General features: G+C 50.2%; 1 protein-coding gene across 5 annotated transcripts in view; it reads left to right on the top strand.

The window, feature by feature from the left end:
* Positions 1-6424, top strand: part of KDM5C (lysine demethylase 5C) — a 314227-nt gene extending 307803 nt beyond the window's left edge. For all 5 annotated transcript variants that reach the window (XM_029607393.1, XM_029607421.1, XM_029607412.1 and 2 more), the window contains one exon: positions 4676-6424. In XM_029607393.1, the coding sequence (XP_029463253.1) occupies positions 4676-4681 (6 nt within the window). In that variant the 3' untranslated portion in view covers positions 4682-6424. The remainder of the gene's footprint in view (positions 1-4675) is intronic.
* The last annotated feature ends 10853 nt before the right edge of the window (positions 6425-17277 follow it).

Below are 17277 nucleotides of genomic sequence, written 5' to 3'. Positions count from 1 at the left end.
CCATGTGGTACATCAACAAGCAGGGAGGCACAGGCTCCTTCCTTCTGTGTCAGGAAGCTGCGCAGATTTGGGCGGAAGCGCTCTCCTACTCGATGTACCTCAGGGCCACCTACTTGCCGGGAGTGCACAATGTCTTGGCAGACAAGCTGAGTCGTGTCTTCCAACCGCACGAATGGTCTCTCAACCCCTCGGTAGCGACCTTCATCTTCCAACAATGGGGTTATCCCCAGACAGACCTCTTTGCGTCTCCTCAGAACCACAAAGTGGACAATTACTGCTCCCTCATTTGCAGCAAACACTCTCAGCCCAGAGATGCATTCTCCCTGTCATGGGCAACCGGTCTCCTATATGCATTCCCTCCACTTCCACTTCTCTCGAAGACTCTCGTGAAGTTACGTCAGGACAAAGGGAATCATGATCCTGATAGCACCCCACTGGCTACACCAAGTGTGGTTTCCCATACTCCAGGATCTTTCTATCCGCAGGCACATTCCCTTGGGAATGGACCTGCTTCTGATCACTCAGAACGGATGTCTACGCCATCCCAATCTTCAGGCCTTGCTCTGACGGCATGGATGTTGAAAGGTTAATCCTTCAACCACTTAACCTTTCAGATTCAGTTTCTCGTATCCTGATTGCTTCACGGAAGCCTTCCACAAGAAAATCTTATTCCTATAAATGGAAAAGGTATACATCATGGTGCTCTTTGCAATCCCTTGATCCCTTTTCCTGTCCAGTCTCAAGGTTTTTGGACTATCTCTGGCATTTATCGGAATCAGGTCTAAAGACCTCTTCAATGAGAATGCATGTCAGTGCGATAGCTGCCTTCCATAAAGTTATCGGGGATGTTCCTATATCAGTACAACCCCTCGTAACATGTTTTCTGAAAGGCTTGCTCCATATCAAGCCACCTTTACATCCTCCGGCCCCTTCTTGGGACCTTAATCTGGTTCTCGGTCGGCTCATGAAACCACCATTCGAGCCTCTTCACTCCTGTGATCTAAAATATCTCACTTGGAAAGTGATTTTCCTTTTGGCTATCACTTCCGCTCGCAGGGTTAGTGAGTTACAGGCCCTAGTTACCTATCCGCCTTACACTAAACTCCTGCAGGACCGGGTGGTACTCCGCACTCACCCTAAGTTCTTGCCTAAGGTAGTTTTGGAGTTTCACATTAATCAATCCATCATACTACCTATTTTCTTTCCCAGGCCCCACTCCAATCCAGGGGAACAGTCTCTGCATACCCTCGACTGTAAACTGGCTCTAGCGTTCTACCTAGACCAGACAGTTGCCCACAGGAAGAGCACTCAGTTATTCGTCTCTTTCCATCCCACAAATTAGGGCAGCCTGTGGGTAAACAGACTCTTTCCTCCTGGTTGGCGGACTGCATATCTTTTTGCTATCAGCAAGCAGGCATTCCTTTCCAAGACCGTGTTAAAGCACACTCGGTGAGGGCTATGGCGACTTCAGTAGCACACCTACGATTGGTGCCACTTCCTGACATTTGCAGGGCCGCCACCTGGAGCTCACTCCACACTTTCGCAGCCCACTATTGCTTGGACAAAGCCGGAAGACAAGATTCCATCTTTGGCCAATCTGTCCTGCGTAACCTGTTTCCAACGTGACATACCAACACCCTTCCCCCTGCCCGGTGGGGTGCGGATGGCCTCTACCAAATTCCACCCCAGTTGTTGTGCCTGTTGCACGCCGTTGGGTACATTTGGTGCATGTTCAGACATCCTCAGCTCGGTACTCACCCATATGAGGACTACCTTCCTGCTTGTCCTGTGAGAAAGCAAATGTTGCTTACCTGTAACAGGTGTTCTCACAGGACAGCAGGATGTTGGTCCTCACGAAACCCGCCCGCCGCCCTGCGGTGTTGGGTTCGTAACGTTTGTTGTTTTATTTTTCGGCACTGCCTGTAGCTTTCAAATAAGACTGAAGGAGGACCCCTGCGGGCTGCAGGGTTAGTGCCATGCTGGGCATGCCCAGTAGGGGCCAGTCAAAGTTCTGGAAACTTTGACAAAAGTGTTACGTGATTGGGCTCCATCCTGTGATGTCACCCATATGTGAGGTCTAACATCCTGCTGTCCTGTGAGAACACCTGTTACAGGTAAGCAACATTTGCTTTTCCTTGGAGATGCCCAAGTGGATGGTGGTGACTACCGATGCCAGTCTCTCCAGCTGGGGAGCGGTTTGCCTGCAGAAGTCCTTGCAGGGACAATGGTCTCCACAAGAGTCTCAGTGGTCCATCAACCGGTTGGAGACCAGAGCAGTATTCTTGGCTTTACAAGCGTTCCTTCCTCTGATACAGGGGACAGTGGTCCAGGTCCTGTCCAACAATGCAACCACGGTGGCCTATATCAATCGCCAAGGAGGGACCAGAAGTTGACTGGTAGCGGAGGAAGCTCAACTGTTGATAAGCTGGGTGGAACAGCATCTGGCCCACATTGCTGCGTCCAACATAGCGGGCGTCGAAAACATTCAGGTGGACTTTCTCAGTCGGAACCATCTCGACCCCGGAGAGTGGGAATTGGTGGACGAAGCCTTTCAGCTCATTTGCAGCAAGTGGGGTGTTCCCAGCCTCGATCTAATGGCGACTTTCAAGAATGCCAAGGCCCTGCGCTTCTTCAGTCTGTGTAGAGAGAAGGGCCGAAGGAGTGGATGCTCTAGTTCTTCCATGGCCAATCGACATGTTGCTGTATGTGTTTCCTCCATGGCCTTTGATAGGGAAAATACTTCGATGAGTAGAACTTCATCCAGCGAAGGTGATTCTAGTAGCCCCAGACTGGCCGAGGCGTCCATGGTTTGCGGACCTCCACAACCTAGCCGTGGCGGACCCTCTACGTCTGCGGGACATCCCAGCCCTTCTTCATCAAGGTCCCGTCTGTTTGGAAGAGGCAGATCGCTTTTGTCTAGCAGCATGGCTTTTGAGAGGCGCCATTTTAATAAACAAGGGGTATTCGGACATGGTAGTCACTACCCTTTTAAGGTCACGCAAACCTTCCACGTCCTTAGCTTACGTCCGGGTATGGAAGATGTTCAAAGCCTGGTGCGTAGAACGTGAGTTGGTCCTAATTCGGGCGTCACTGTCTGACATTTTGAGTTTTCTGCAGGCAGATTTGTTGTGTAGTTCTCTAAAGGTGCAGGTGGCAGCTCTTGGTTGTTTACAGGTTACCATTCAAGGAGTGGCGTTTGCGGCGCATCCGGATGTGGCTCGTTTCCTTCGGGGGGCGAAGCACTTGCGGCCTCCAATTCGACATCCTTGTCCTTCGTGGAATCTGAATTTAGTTCTCACAGCTCTGTGTGCTCCACCTTTTGAGCCTTTAAAGAGGGCAATGCTGAAAGATCTCACTTTGAAGGTGATATTTCTGGTAGCTATTTCTTGGCTCGAAGAGTGTCAGAGCTTCAGGCGTTGTGCAGGGAGCCTTTTCTGTGGATTTCAGAGTCTGGAGTTTCCTTAAGAACAGCCCCGTCTTTTCTTCCAAAGGTAGTCTCTGCTTTTCATTTGAATCAGTCAGTAGAGCTCCCATCCTTTCCGGATTTGGATCGTTCAGATTCCTTCGCAAGAGATTTACAGAAGTTGGATGTTCGTAGGGCCTTACTGAGATACCTGGAGGTCACGAACTCCTTTCGTTTGTCAGACCATCTTTTTGTGCTGTGGAGTGGTCCGAAGAGAGGTAAAATGGCTTCGAAAACCACGATAGCCCGCTGGCTGAAGGAGGCTATAACATCAGCTTACTTGCTGTGTGGTAGACCATTACCTGTGGGTCTTCGAGCGCATTCAACACGGGCTCAGGCAGCGTCCTGGGCGGAATTCCACCAGATTTCACCTCAAGAGATTTGTAGAGTGGATACGTGGAAGCTCTCACATACTTCCGCATGGCATTACCAGCTGGATGTTCGAGATCCTGGGACAGGGGAATTTGGAGAAGGAGTGCTCCGAGCAGGCGTCTCCAGGTCCCACCCAGGTAGGAAGCTCTGGTACATCCCAGGGGTCTGGATTGATCCGGGTATGTACAGGGAAAGGAAAATTAGTTCTTACCTGATAATTTTCGTTCCTGTGGTACCTCGTATCAGTCCAGAGTCCCGCCCATTCTATGCATAAGGGCAACGGAGAGTCCGCTCATACTGTATCTGTTTTGTTCAATTCTCGATTCAGAAAATGAATTTATTCAGAATTCTTTTGGGTTCTGTTCCCTTTTGGGGGTTTAGTGAGCCAGTTAGAGTTTAAGGTTATATGTTGTTGGATGGGGTTTGATCCATTCTGCTTTGTTACTGAGAAATTCTGATGGACTGTGGGTGGCACCTCAGGGTATAGGCAGTTTGTGAAAACTTCTCTGTCTCCATCTGCTGGAGGGGAGGCAGAACCCAGGAGTCTGGACTGATCCTACAGGAATGAAAATTATCAGGTAAGAACTAATTTTCCTTTATTGCCCATGTAAGAGTTACCGGACACTAGAGCTCGGCGAAAAATATTGAATTCCCAATTATTAGTTTTGTTTAAAAATAATATAAACAATATTTCTAAAAATAAATGGGATTGCCTGGATAGTGGATTCTCTGGGAACCTGTAGATTAGTCTTGGGAGCAAGGGAATATTTAGCTGGGTATTTGGGTTGGGAAGAGCAAGTGGATAGAAGTGGAAATTCTAACACATTCTCCTTCTCTCAGTTGTGACAGAGGGCATCTCCTTTACCCTTTCGATACTTTTGGCTCCTCCCTCCAAAAGTAACTCAGAGCAGCAGCCAACCGGGATCCCGCTGGACACATAACTTGCACCTTTTTGTTTTCTTACGATTCTTGGTTACTGAGCGGTGAGATGAATCCCTGCTGCTGTGGAAAGCTCGGCCCTTCAAGGGGGACACTGGTGAGGTGAAAATGCTCCCTTATTTATGCCACAAATCACAGAGGCAGCTGGACAATGAGAAGGCAGCCAGACAAGGGCCTTTAGTATTTTTTCTTCTCTGGCACATGAAGGCTGTGTGGAGGACAAGAGACCAGATTGTAGGGGCAGTAGAACAACTGCTGGAGATGCCGTCAACTCCTTAAAGTCTGAAAGCTAGAACTGATCCCAAGAATACATGAAATGGCAGGTGAGGGGTCCCTGCCTCTGGTGGCAGTGCTTAGTTTGAAGCTTGTTTCCTTGTTATCTGGCAAAGGAATGGATTGGACACAGATCAGATTTGTGACATTATACATTTGGCTATCACAGTGATGGAAGAGTGCACATACCCTCTGCCCCATTCGCCGAAGGTGCTACAGTTTGTTGAGTGAATCCTCAAGAACTTTCTTGCCTCTATTGTGCTGAGCAAGCCACCCTGTGCATTGTGCAGTGCAATGGACTCTGCTGTTGGGCACCATCCAGATGTGATGCAGCCGCTTTGTCTTGGCTGCTCTATGGCCTCTGTGCAGGTGTTTTGTTAGGGTCCTGTATGGGCTGCTTTTGTACTTTACATGGTCTTAATTTCTGCCTCCCTCTCTCTGTCTGTGCTGCATGCATTGCAAGTGTGCAGAAAGGTGAGCTATGAAACAACTGTTGTAGGGTGTGCTCTTCCCTCAGGATAGATTGTGATGGGAGGGGGTGGCACAGGTATGCAACCAGCATTTTCCACCAGCCTGCATTCCTCCTGCATCAAATGTTGCCCTAACACATCCTGTACCCTACGGTGGGACAACCATAGCCCACAGTGACACTCCTCCTCACTTGTGACTTGCTGAGGAAAGCCCTATCCCTTGCTGTGGTAGGGATGGACACTTTCCCTTTGTCTCTTGACTGGGTTTTAGTTCTTTGGACTACTCAGGGTTCTTTGTCTTTGTTTCATCCAGTTGTTTTCTAGACTCCATCTTCCAGTCTCTCCTCACCTCTCTTATTATACTTTGCTCACACAGACCCAGCAGTTGACAGGGAACACACAACAGGCAAAACCTGGCAGAGGTTTATTTTGTACTAAGACTCTCTCAGCTAGGTTTCCCTTCCCACTGTGGATTTTACCAGCATCTGCCAGGCACCAACCCTAACCAGTCGCTATGCAGTAGCTGGAGGTGTTCTTGTCTGGGTGGCATGGAGTGGCTCTGAGAGGTATGCCTGGCTATTCTCTCCCTAAGACCTTCCAAATGGGCTTTGAACTAGTAGTAAACTTGACCTGTGACAAGCCAGAAGGGTTTCTTCCCTGTCAATGGGGAAAAAGAGGTTGAGAGAAGGATCTACTCCCTTCCATGGTCTTGTGGGGAATATCCCCTTTCTCTTGCTCGAGACTGAGATGTTGTAGGCCGATTTTGTAAGAAATTTTTCTGGTGCTGCTGTGGCTCCTTGTGCAGGAGAATTCAGCTCATTTGTTTCATCTTGTAATTAAATACCTTTCCCAGTGTAATTTTCATTGTTTCAAACACTTTAAAATAAAATTTTTAAAAATTGCCTTATTTTTGCTTCTTGAGTAAAAATAAACACTTTGGACAATGTGTGTGTGGCACCAACCTGGTGACCAAGACCGAGTCTGTCAAGAACCCCGGGCTAGCCGGCCTGCAAAGCATAGGCACTAGGGGCTACCCAAGGGGGCCAGTTTCCTCACTTGAGCGGAGAGCGATCTATAGTAAGGTCCCCAGATTTCCTCAAAAACCCGTTTCTTTCGGGGGGGGGGGGGGGGGGGATTTCTTATACATTGACCCATATTCCAGCTGGTACATTTCCGTCATCAGAGAGGACCACATTGCAACGGTCGGTGAGTCGGTAGCCAACCACTTGACCAATACACATTTCTTAGCCATAAGACACACCTTGGCCAGCAAACCCACATTATCAACATTCAGACTTTGATCTCCAACATCATTATTAAGCAAGCAGAAAGAGCATGACCATTGAATATCAGTCCCAAGCAGGTGAGATAAGAACCGTTGAAGAGAAGTCCAAAATATCTGAATATGAGGGCACTCCCACAGACAGTGAATGAGAGAAGCAACTGGGTGGGAGCACTTAAGACACACCGCAGAGTCCACCAGTCCCATGCAAGCTGCTCGCACTGGAGAGTAGACAATCCGGTGAAAGATTCGCTGCTGCATCTCACGAAGACCCACATTGTTCGTTATAAGATTGATGTATTTTTGTTTTGTTTGTTCCTTGTGCCTGACTCACCCAATAAATATATTTTGAAAAAAAAATAAACACTTGGAGGGCAATATTCAGAAAAGCAGCAAACTGCCAACTTATCTGTCTGTTAACCAGATAAGTCATCATGGATATTTAGCAGTATAATGACCTCACTGAATATGCTTGCCCTGAATCCCTTCCCCCTCTTCCCAAGTGCCCCACCCACCCAAAAGTTGCAGGCTGAAAGCGCTACTAGCTACCATGCTTTCGACAGTCATAGGGTATTGGCTGGGCATGAAGAGGGGCCCTGGAGGTAACTTTTTTTTTTCTCCAAGAACAAGCAGGATGGTAGCCCTCACACACGGGCGACATCACCAGATGGAGCCCAGCACGGAATTTCGATCTCAAAGAATCTCAAATTCCCTGTAAGTACCCAGATCAGTCCAGACCGCTGGGTTGTGCCTCCCTTCTAGCAGATGGAGTCAGAGAGAAAGGCCTGGTGTGCCACCTGCAATCCTTAAGTATTTCTCTGACTCCAGCAGATGAAGATGGCAGAACCTGTGGTCCTGATCCTTATAAAAAAAAAAAGAAAAGGGGGTCTTGTTACCTTTCTTTGCCTTTGGCTAAATCAATTAGTGCATAAAAATAGAGTAGTTTAAAAAAAAAAAAAGGAAAGTATTTTTTACACAGGAGTGCAAGTCCTCCCAAGGGGGTCCCCCCCTCTTGGTAGTAGGCACGGCTGGGATTCTTACCCCATAGCCTTTTCTGCCCAGAGACTGCATCATGACCCGGTAAGTAGGGGGGATTTACCAGTGGGCCGATCCCTCCCCCTAGTAGCCCCAGAGATGTTTTCATTCCTCTGGTGGGAGCAGCAGCCCAGAGAAGATTTCATTCCTCTGGTGGGAACCTCTGTAGCTTGGACCCAGGGACGTTTTCTTTCCCCTGGTTGATTAGCAGCTACTCAAAAAAAAAAAAAAAAAAAGGCGTTTTGAACTCCCGGGTCTCCAGAGGTATTTTGTAGTGTAGCTGCTTACCTTGTCACAATGCCGCATGGATCGCGGTGTTCAGCCTGAGGGGAACCGGCAGCGCAGCTCTCCCACGATTGCCTCTGCTCCCAATACATTCCTGGGGGTGAAGGCCCTTCGAGATTGCTTAGCGATGGCAGGGGAGCGTCCCTCTCGCAATCACGTGGTGCAGAAAGAAGTTTGCTGGCTCAGAGGCCTCGGCCTGCCCCGTTCCCGATTAGCGTGGGAACGGCAGCCATTTTACTTCCTCCAGGTTTTGACATGTTGGAAGGCCCGGGGGGAGGGGAATTTCAACCTCGGCTCTTGCTGCCGAATTTGAGCCCTGAGAGGCCTCGAGATCCAGTGCCTGACTCCCCCCACCTCCGGGGTTTCCCGGGGGGACGGACGGGACGGGACTTAGAAACAGCACCCTTTTTCCTCCCAATTTGTGCTTTTGTTGCACAAAGCCTATATGGAGGCAGAGGCTGATTTAGAATTACAGGAGCTGCCTCCAGCAAAGGTCCCTAGGCCTGCTGAGGGTCAGGACGCTCCTAGAATCCGAGTGGGTTGAGCGATTCCGGACACGGCGGTAACTCCTCTCGCTGCCCCTCCAGATCTCACGTCCCAGGATCCTCTTAACTCGGACAAGACTACTGATGTGGACAAATCCGCTCCGGTGGTAGAGGGAATGATCCATGGGTGCTCAGATTGTTTCACAGGGAAGAGCTGAACCCTTTGATCCCTCATGTGCTGTCAGAACTGGATATTCAGGCTCCGCAGCCAGTGGCTGAGCATTCCTTGGGGGATCCTGTTTTGTCGGGTCTTTGGGCTCCCCCTAGAACTTTTCCTTTTCACCCGATGCTCTTACAGCTCGTGACCCGGGAGTGGGGCTAGTCTGTGGGTCAGTAGGGCTATGGAAAAGCTTTACCTGCTCCCAGAAGAGTCGTTAGAGCTGCTTAAGATTTCTAAGGTGGACGTGGCCATCTCAGCCATCACCAAGCGCACCACGATCCCGATGACAGGAGCGGCTGCGCTTAAAGATCTCCAGGACAGAAAGCTGGAGGTTCTTCTCATGAGGATTTTTGAGGTTTCAGCGCTCGGCATCAGAGCAGCTGTTTACAGTAGTCTCATGCAGATGGCAACCCTTAGATGGGTCAGCAATTGCTCACGGCTCAGGAACTGCCCCCGGCGGAGGCGGAACAGGTGGACCAGATGGAGACAGCAGTGGCTTATATTGCGGATGCTCTGATCTCATTTATACCTCATCACGCACGATGGCCTCGGCGGTGTCAGCCAGGAGGCTTCTTTGGCTCCGTAATTGGTCCGCTGATGTCTCCTCCAAGTCTCTGTTGGGTGGGTTCTTTCCCGTTCAAAGGAAAGCTTTATTTGGTGATGAGCTGGAACATCTGATTAAGTCTTTGGGGGACAATAAAGTGTACAAGTCTTCAGAGGGCAAGCCTAGAACCTCTAGGACCTTTGGTTCCTCTTGGGGTCCTTTTCGGGGACAGCGCCGTTATCGTCCGGGCAGAGCTCCATCCTTTGCCCCTCGGCAGCCATCGAGATCCCAGGCTTGGGCTCATTCCTTTCATGGCTGATGGCCTGCTCGGGACGGGGTCTCTCAAGGATCCTGTGGCAACAAGTCTTCCCAATGAAGGTACGCCGACCCACTCCTCCGTTCCGGAGATAGGTAGTCTCTCTCTGTTTTTCGAGGAATGGGTCAAGATCATTTCAGATAAGTGGGTTCTAAACATCATAGAACACGGCTACGCTTTAGATTTTGCTTGCCCACTAAGAGATCTTTTTTTGGTGTCCCCTTGCGGATCTCGAGCAAAGCAGCTGGTGGTGGACCAAACCCTGTCTCGGTTGAAAGCCCTGGGAGCCATTGTTCCAGTTCCACCGGCCGAATGCCAGACCAGCAGATACTCCATCTATTTTGTGGTTCCCAAGAAGGAGGGCTCCTTCCGCCCCATATTAGTCCTGAAGAAAGTGAACAAGTCGCTTCGGGTACCTCGTATTCGCATGGAGACTTTGAGGGCAGTCATTGCGGCCGTCCACAAAGAACTTTTGGCCTTGATGGATCTGATGGAGGCTTACCTTCACATAGGAATCCAGGAGCATCATCAGAGGTTTGTGCAGTTCATGATCGTGGCGAGCATTACCAGTTCCAAGCGCTTCCGTTTGGGTTAGCAACGGCTCCCCGCGTCTTCACCAAGGTGATGGTAGTGGTGGCAGCAGCTCTCAGGAGAGAAAGGGATCTTGGTTCATCCCTATCTGGACGACTGGCTCATTCGAGCGAAGACTGAGCTTTGCAAGTTAGCGGTTCATTCAGTCTTGCAGCGTCTTCACTCGCTCGGATGGGTCGTCAATTTCTCCAACAGCCAGTTGATCCCATCCCAAGTGTTGGACTTCTTAGGAGCCCGGTTCGACACGGCTATCGGCAAAGATTTCCTCCGGCAGGAGTGGATAGACAAGCTGACGGCTCAGATCCAGCGGCTGTTGGACCTATCGATGCCCAAAGTGTGGGACTACTTGCAAGTTCTTGGCTCGTGCATCTAGTCTGGAATTGGTCCCCTGGGCCTTTGCTCATATGAGACCTTTGCAGAGGGCATTGCTTTCTCGCTGGGATCCCAAATCAGAAGAGTTCCACCTTGCCGCTCATGGACCCCACCAGAACCAGCCTAGAATGGTGGTTAGTTCCCAAACATTTACAACGCGGGGTGGACCTTGAGAACCCCCAGTGGGTAATTGTGACGACGGATGCCAGCCTCTCCGGTTGGGGAGCAGTTTGTCAATCGTGGTCGGCACAAGGTCGGTGGACATGTCAGGAGGCAAAGTGGTTCATAAATCGTTTGGAAACACGAGCGGTCTGCCTCGCACTGCCCAACTTTCTCCCACTCGTCCGGCATCAGTCGGTATGAATTCTATCCAAGAACGCGACAACTGTGACGTACATCAATCGTCAAGGGGATTCAAGAAGTCGGCCGGGGAAGCGGACGAGCTGATGGTCTGGGCAGAACGCAATCTAACTCGATTGGCGGCATCACACATAGCTGGCGTGGACAACGTGCAGGGGGATTTTCTCAGTCGCCAACAATTAGACCCAGGAGAATGGGAGCTGTCCAAGGAAGCAATACAGCTCTTGACTCGTCGTTGGGGAGTACCCCATCTGGACTTGATGACAACTCTGCGGAACGAGAAAGCGGCACGTTTCTTCAGTCGCAGAAGGGGTCACAAGGCAGAAGGAGTAGATGCCCTGGTCCTTCCGTGGCCCAGCGACGTTCTGCTCTACGTTTTTCCCTCTTGGCTGTTAGTGGGCAAAGTCTTAAGAATAATAGAGACCCACCCGAGGTCAGTCATCCTCATGGCCTCGGAGGCCGTGGTTCGCAGACCTGATCAACTTGGCGGTGTACGGCCCTTTGCATCTGTCATCTTCCGAATCTACTTCAGCAGGGTCCAATATTTTTCGATCAGGTGACTCGCTTCTGTTTAGTGGCTTAGCTTATGAAAGGAAACAGTTGAGGAAGAAGGATTACCTGGATTCTGTTATTTCCACCCTCCTACGGATGCGCAAAACTTCCATTTTGCTCACATATGATTGGGTATGGAAGGTTTTCGATTCATGGTGTAGCGGGCTGAAAGTTTCACCACGGTGAGCCACTATTGTGCAAATTCTAGCCTCCTTACAAGAGGGGTTGAGGAAAGGTTTGGCGTACACCTCTCTTCGGGTGCAGTAGCGGCTCTGGGTTCTTTAAGGGGGAAGGTTGACTGTACATCCCTTGTGACCCATCCGGATGTGGTACTTTTTTGAGGGGTGCCAAGCATCTGAATCCTCCGGTTCATCCAGTCTGTCCTTCTTGGAGTCTGAATTTATTATGCGGTCCTCCAATTGAACCCCTGAAGCGGGCCACATTAAAGGACTTAACGCTCAAGGCTGTTTTCCTCATGGCTATCTGTTCGGCCAGGCGGATATGAGATTCAAGTGTTATCATGCAGAGAACCGTTCTTGCGGATTTCGGAGTCCGGGGTATCGCTTAGAACAGTACCCTCCTTTTTGCTGAAGGTCGTGTCTGCGTTTCATTTGAATCAGTCAGTGGAGTTGCCGGCCTTTTCAGATATAGATTGGGACTCCCCTCAGGCTCATGATTTGAGGAAATTGGATGTCCAGTGGGTCCTCCTTCGGTATTTGGAGGTGACTAATGATTTTCGATTGTCGGACCATCTTTTTGTCTTATGGGAGCGGTCCTAAGAGAGGATGTCGGGCATCTAAGGCTACCATTGCCCGATGGTTGAAGGAAGCTATAGCTTTGGCATACATATGTCACAGGCGGCCGGTGTCGGATGGTGTAAAAGCTCATTTGATAAGATCTCAAGCGGCATCTTGGGCAGAAAGCCAGTGTGTGTTGCCGCAGGAGATTTGCCGAGCAGCTACTTGGAAATCTTTACACACTTTTGCTAAGCATTACCGCTTGGATGTCCAAGCTCCGGATGTCTATTGTTTTGGCAGCAGTGTGCTTTGAGCAGTCTCTCCAGGTCCCATCCCATTTAGGGCAGCTTGGGTACATCCCAGCGGTCTGGACTGATCTGGGTACATACAGGGAAAGGAAAATTGGTTCTTACCTGCTAATTTTCGTTCCTGTAGTACCACGGATCAGTCCAGATGCCCGCCTGGGGTATTCTGTTCTGGAGAGTCCGCTCAGTTGTTTTTTGATTATATTCTGCAGGATGTATTGAATACGAAGATATCGAAAATATGCAACACGAAATGTTCAAGTCAGCACTCCATAGTTCTCATGGTTTTCAGAGTTTATTGTTCAAATAAGTTTTTGGTTTAGCCATTGGTTGTTAAATTTTCTTCATTCTGCTTTGATACTGATTATATTGAAGGATCGCAGGTGGCACACCAGGCTAAGAGGTGGGTGCCTTTCAGCTTTTTCTCTGACTCCATCTGCTGGAAGGGAGGCACAACCTAGTGGTCTGGACTGATCCGTGGTACTTCAGGAACGAAATTAGCAGGTAAGAACCAATTTTCCTCTTTCAAACATGCCCTCCTGAGCATGTGCAACTGTAGCCATCACCTTGCCCCCACAGAGTCCCTCAGTCTCTCTCTTTTCTGCAGAATCATGTGATTGCGGGAGCCATATGTCTCACTGTATTTAGCTTTGCTCTCTCCTCACAGTTTTTGTAAGTGACTTTTTTTTTTTTTTTTTTTTTTTAGAGCTGCAGCTGTTTTCTTTCCTTTACCTTATGGTAGTTTTATTTCTTTTTCTTTCTTCTTTCCTCTGACTGCCAGCCACATGGGGGTCTTAGTCACTGTGTAGTCTGGCAGAGTGTATTTCTATTCCTTATTTAAAAAAAACAAAAAAAAAAAACTGCACCGGCAGTTTAGTATCTGTGTCCTGTCCTTGCTCTGTCTGTTTTTGTACTTTTGTCAGGTGCTGGCAGGACTGACTGAATGCAGTCTTTGGGTGATCTGTGTAGGCCGCTGAACCTGGGGACTCGCCTGAGTTCTACAAGGGCAGGAATTTCATGTTTCACAGAGTAATTGACATTGATGGAGGTTCAGATGTGTAGAGATCAAGGACCACACTGTTCCTGTTGAGGGGAGAGCTCATCCACCCCACATTCAAAGGAGCTAGTCTCCTCAGGTAGGGGCTCTGGATGACGTAGCCTTCCCTCCTGCTTGCCGGTGTTGGCAATACAGTCTCCTTCTGAGAGAGGGTGAGCGGTCAATGTGCTGGGGCGTCCTCAAAGCTGTAAGGGCCTTCTGTGCCGTAGGCATCTGTGGATGTGGAATCTCGATGTACCGGAGTCATCGAGCCCCTTAAGCCTCGATGTGGCGGAATAGCAGCACTGACCTCTAGTGTTGGCGACCAGGTCTGCCATCAAGCGCCATGGTCCCCCTCGATGCTATCAGAGCCACCATCGATGCTCTTGGTGCCTTCGATGCCCCATTGCCATCAAGGCATGTGAGTGGCCACCTTTGCTGTTGAGGTGCATGGCCTCTATGCTGTCGCAGTGTGGGACTGCCATGGAGGCCACCGATGCCTTTCAGTGCCACTCTCAACAGTGTTAAGCACCACCAGTGAGGCACTGGGATCATTATTGAGTAACCTGGTCATTCCCAAGGCGATTGATTGCCAGAGCTCTTGAATGCAACTGAAGCCCTCGGGTGACAGGGATTTCGGCCTTGAATGGCTCAAGCACCGGAGTCACCATTTACTTAAGGCACCATGGTACGCCGAGGCATCCAGGCACAGTGGTCTGGTGCCCTCAAGGCTCCTTGGCAGTGTCCAGATAGGGCACTGAGAGGCATTGTGCTCTCCCATCACTGGCCTACAGCTATCAGGCACCATGGATGCTGATGATCTTGGGGGTCCCTGAGCCACTGGGATCGAAGACCCCGCCTAGATTTGTGCACTATTGGTGTTAATGAGCGCTAGCGAGGCTATAGTCAGCCATTGCCATTCACGAGGGCCACCATCGAGCTCACAGCATAGACATTCTCGGATAGATAGGTGAGCCGAGGGGACCAGGCAATGGTGCTGGCAGTCATTGGTTCCTCTGGGCACCAATGAGGCGTGTTGGGGCTGCAGAACTTCTGCCTGCAGGCGCCCCGGCATCCTTGGTACCATTGGTCCATCAGTGCCTTCGGGCACCAGGCTCTATATTGGTGCAGCAAGGCTGTTTAGGTCTGCAGGCACCTGTGGTGTCTGGGATGGCGCTACATACCGTCTAACTGATCAAGATTTGGTTAAGCGCAGTCTAAGCCCTGGGTCCATTGTCGTTTCATGCCCTCGATGTGATCCATCGTTGGTGAGCACGAAAGTGCTATGGGCCCTACGGGCAACATCACCACTGCGAGCACCAATGGATGCGGTTGGATGCCGCAGGACATGACCACAGAACACCATGGGTATTGTTGGTCACCATAGACTTCGCTGCTGTCGTTCTAGGAGGGGAACGGCAGTGAGCCATTCCCGATGCAGTTTCAAGGGCTGTGTCCAGCCTTTTGGAGCCTTCTCAGGGACTTGAGGGGGCAGCGCCATAGAACGCCACCCACCACCATACCATACCCAGAGCCCCAGTGGTACTGGGGATGCCATTGTTTCACTGTTCGTATGCACTCCACTGGGAGTTACTGTGACAGTGGAGCATAGCATGTGCAGTCGGGTATGCAAGTCATCTACTCCAAGCGCCTCGGGTGATGGCAGGCAGCATTCTTCCTATCTATGCAATTCTCGGCCATGCCAGGGTTCTGCCATTGTCACGTCAAGGTCTCAGCCGCCTCGTCAGTTCTGCACCACAAAGTACTAGGGAACTGTGGTGAGGAAGACATTACACACTCTGTGATTTGCCTGTGTGCAGCACACAGCCATCAACTCTGGTGTGCCGTGGGATTCTACCCACAAGCATGGCGAGTTGGGTCATAAGTGTGCTGCCATCCATAGGATGGGATACCACTGTATGAGTACTGGTCAGCGTGCTTTTACAGCAGAGGGCTCTATTCTCCAATTGCCCTCAACTGTATGGGTATATGTGTGTTTTCCTCATGGCAAGTCCAACAGGTTGTGTGCCGCAGCCACTGGACTGACTGGTTGAACCCTAAGGGGAGTAGACACCAGGAGGGTAGTGTCAGAAGTCTTCTTCCTCAGAAGAGGAATGTGTCTTTCGACCCCTTCCGTGAAACAAATCCCCTTTGTGGGGAAGCCCCTGGGGCTCTGTCCTTGGCAGGTTTATCGCTGAACCGGAGCCTTGATTCTTTGAATCTGTGCATCTCCTTGTAGGCCAGGTCCGGGGAACGGTAGCAGCAGTCATCTGACCATTTTTGCTGGGGCCTCTTCATTGAAAACCATGGTGGCCTTCCACATCAGAGGGTGGCTGCCAGTGGCAGATTGCTGGCTTCTGAACCTCAGTAATTAGTGATTGTGTCTCAGCTGGAGAATTGACAGATTTTTCAGGATCGGGAGGCCCCAGTTCCCATTGCTTTCCTGTCCCTTCAGGAAGGACGAATTCGACTGGGTTCCCAAGCAACTCTTATGGGTTCCCCTCTAGATGCCTGGTTGTCCACCCCTGCAAGGGGCATCCCTCATTCTCCGTTTCCCGGTCACTCTCTGTTCCTTGTGGGATCCAAGAGCTGGTTGAGCGGTAGCGCTCTCCTTAGGTCATCCTAAGGCACAGCAGGTCTATTTCGCGAAGAAGCCTTTCCAGAGTAGCTCCCTGGTAAAGATTAGAGGTTTCTCCCATCCAGGAGTCACCTTTGATTCCTGCTGAGATCAATGGGCATTTTTGATAAGGACCACTATTGCCAGTCATTCTCACCTGTAGGACCCTACCTCAGTGAGGAGGGTTCTAATCCATCTAATTGGCAAGTATACCTTTCAACCTATTGCCATGTCCATGGCTGAGGGAATTGGGGTATGAGGGACCCCGCAACAGAGGTGCTGTTCTTTGGTTGCAGTGGCTTGCAAGCTATGCTTCCCCATTTTAGGGATAACCCTGTCTGCGGACAGGGGAGCCCTGGTTCATGCAACGATTGTTTCATTTTCTGGACTGCATGTTTCCTTGGGGGGAGTATATGCTATCATGCCTAAGGTATTAATACCTAAGCCAGATTTGGGGCAATCTGTTCCAAGATCGCCCTTGCCCTGCCCTGGTATCCTTAGAGTTTCCAGGCCAGTGAAGAAATCCTGTTCGACACGGGTTTGCACTTGTGGCACCCCTGCTTCTGTTTCTTAGTGGAGTGTTTCTGATTTTCTTCCCTGTGGAATTCGCTCTGTTTCAGCTGTTCCAAGCAGCCTGAGGGCTCTATCTCCGTGGCTAACTCCCTACTGGAATCGGCAGTGAGTTATTTGCTTGGGGTTGTTATACAACCTAGCGACTTGTGCTTACCCCAGCAGTCCAGTGGTCTGCCTCCTTGTGTTCTTTTCTCCTTCTGACTTCCATTTGGAATTTCAGAAGGGGGGGGGGGTGGTGGAAGCTAAGACATTTGTGGTATATCTTAGTGTATACCTGCAGGGAAAGACATCACTTTTCCCTATTTTTTCACCAAGCTCTGTCCAATACTGCCTTTAGCTTTTCTCACTTCACTAGGCTGCCCAAAGTGTCTTCCTGCTCACCTGAACTATCCTGTAGAAAGGATGGATAGCCCTGCCCTTGATAGGGTACAGTATGGGTGAGCTTCAGGC

Source organism: Rhinatrema bivittatum, chromosome 1 (assembly GCF_901001135.1).
Source record: "Rhinatrema bivittatum chromosome 1, aRhiBiv1.1, whole genome shotgun sequence".
In the NCBI taxonomy this organism is placed as follows: Eukaryota; Metazoa; Chordata; class Amphibia; order Gymnophiona; family Rhinatrematidae; genus Rhinatrema; species Rhinatrema bivittatum.
Note: the sequence above shows the minus strand (reverse complement) of the source record. Positions and strands in the feature narration are given on the sequence as shown.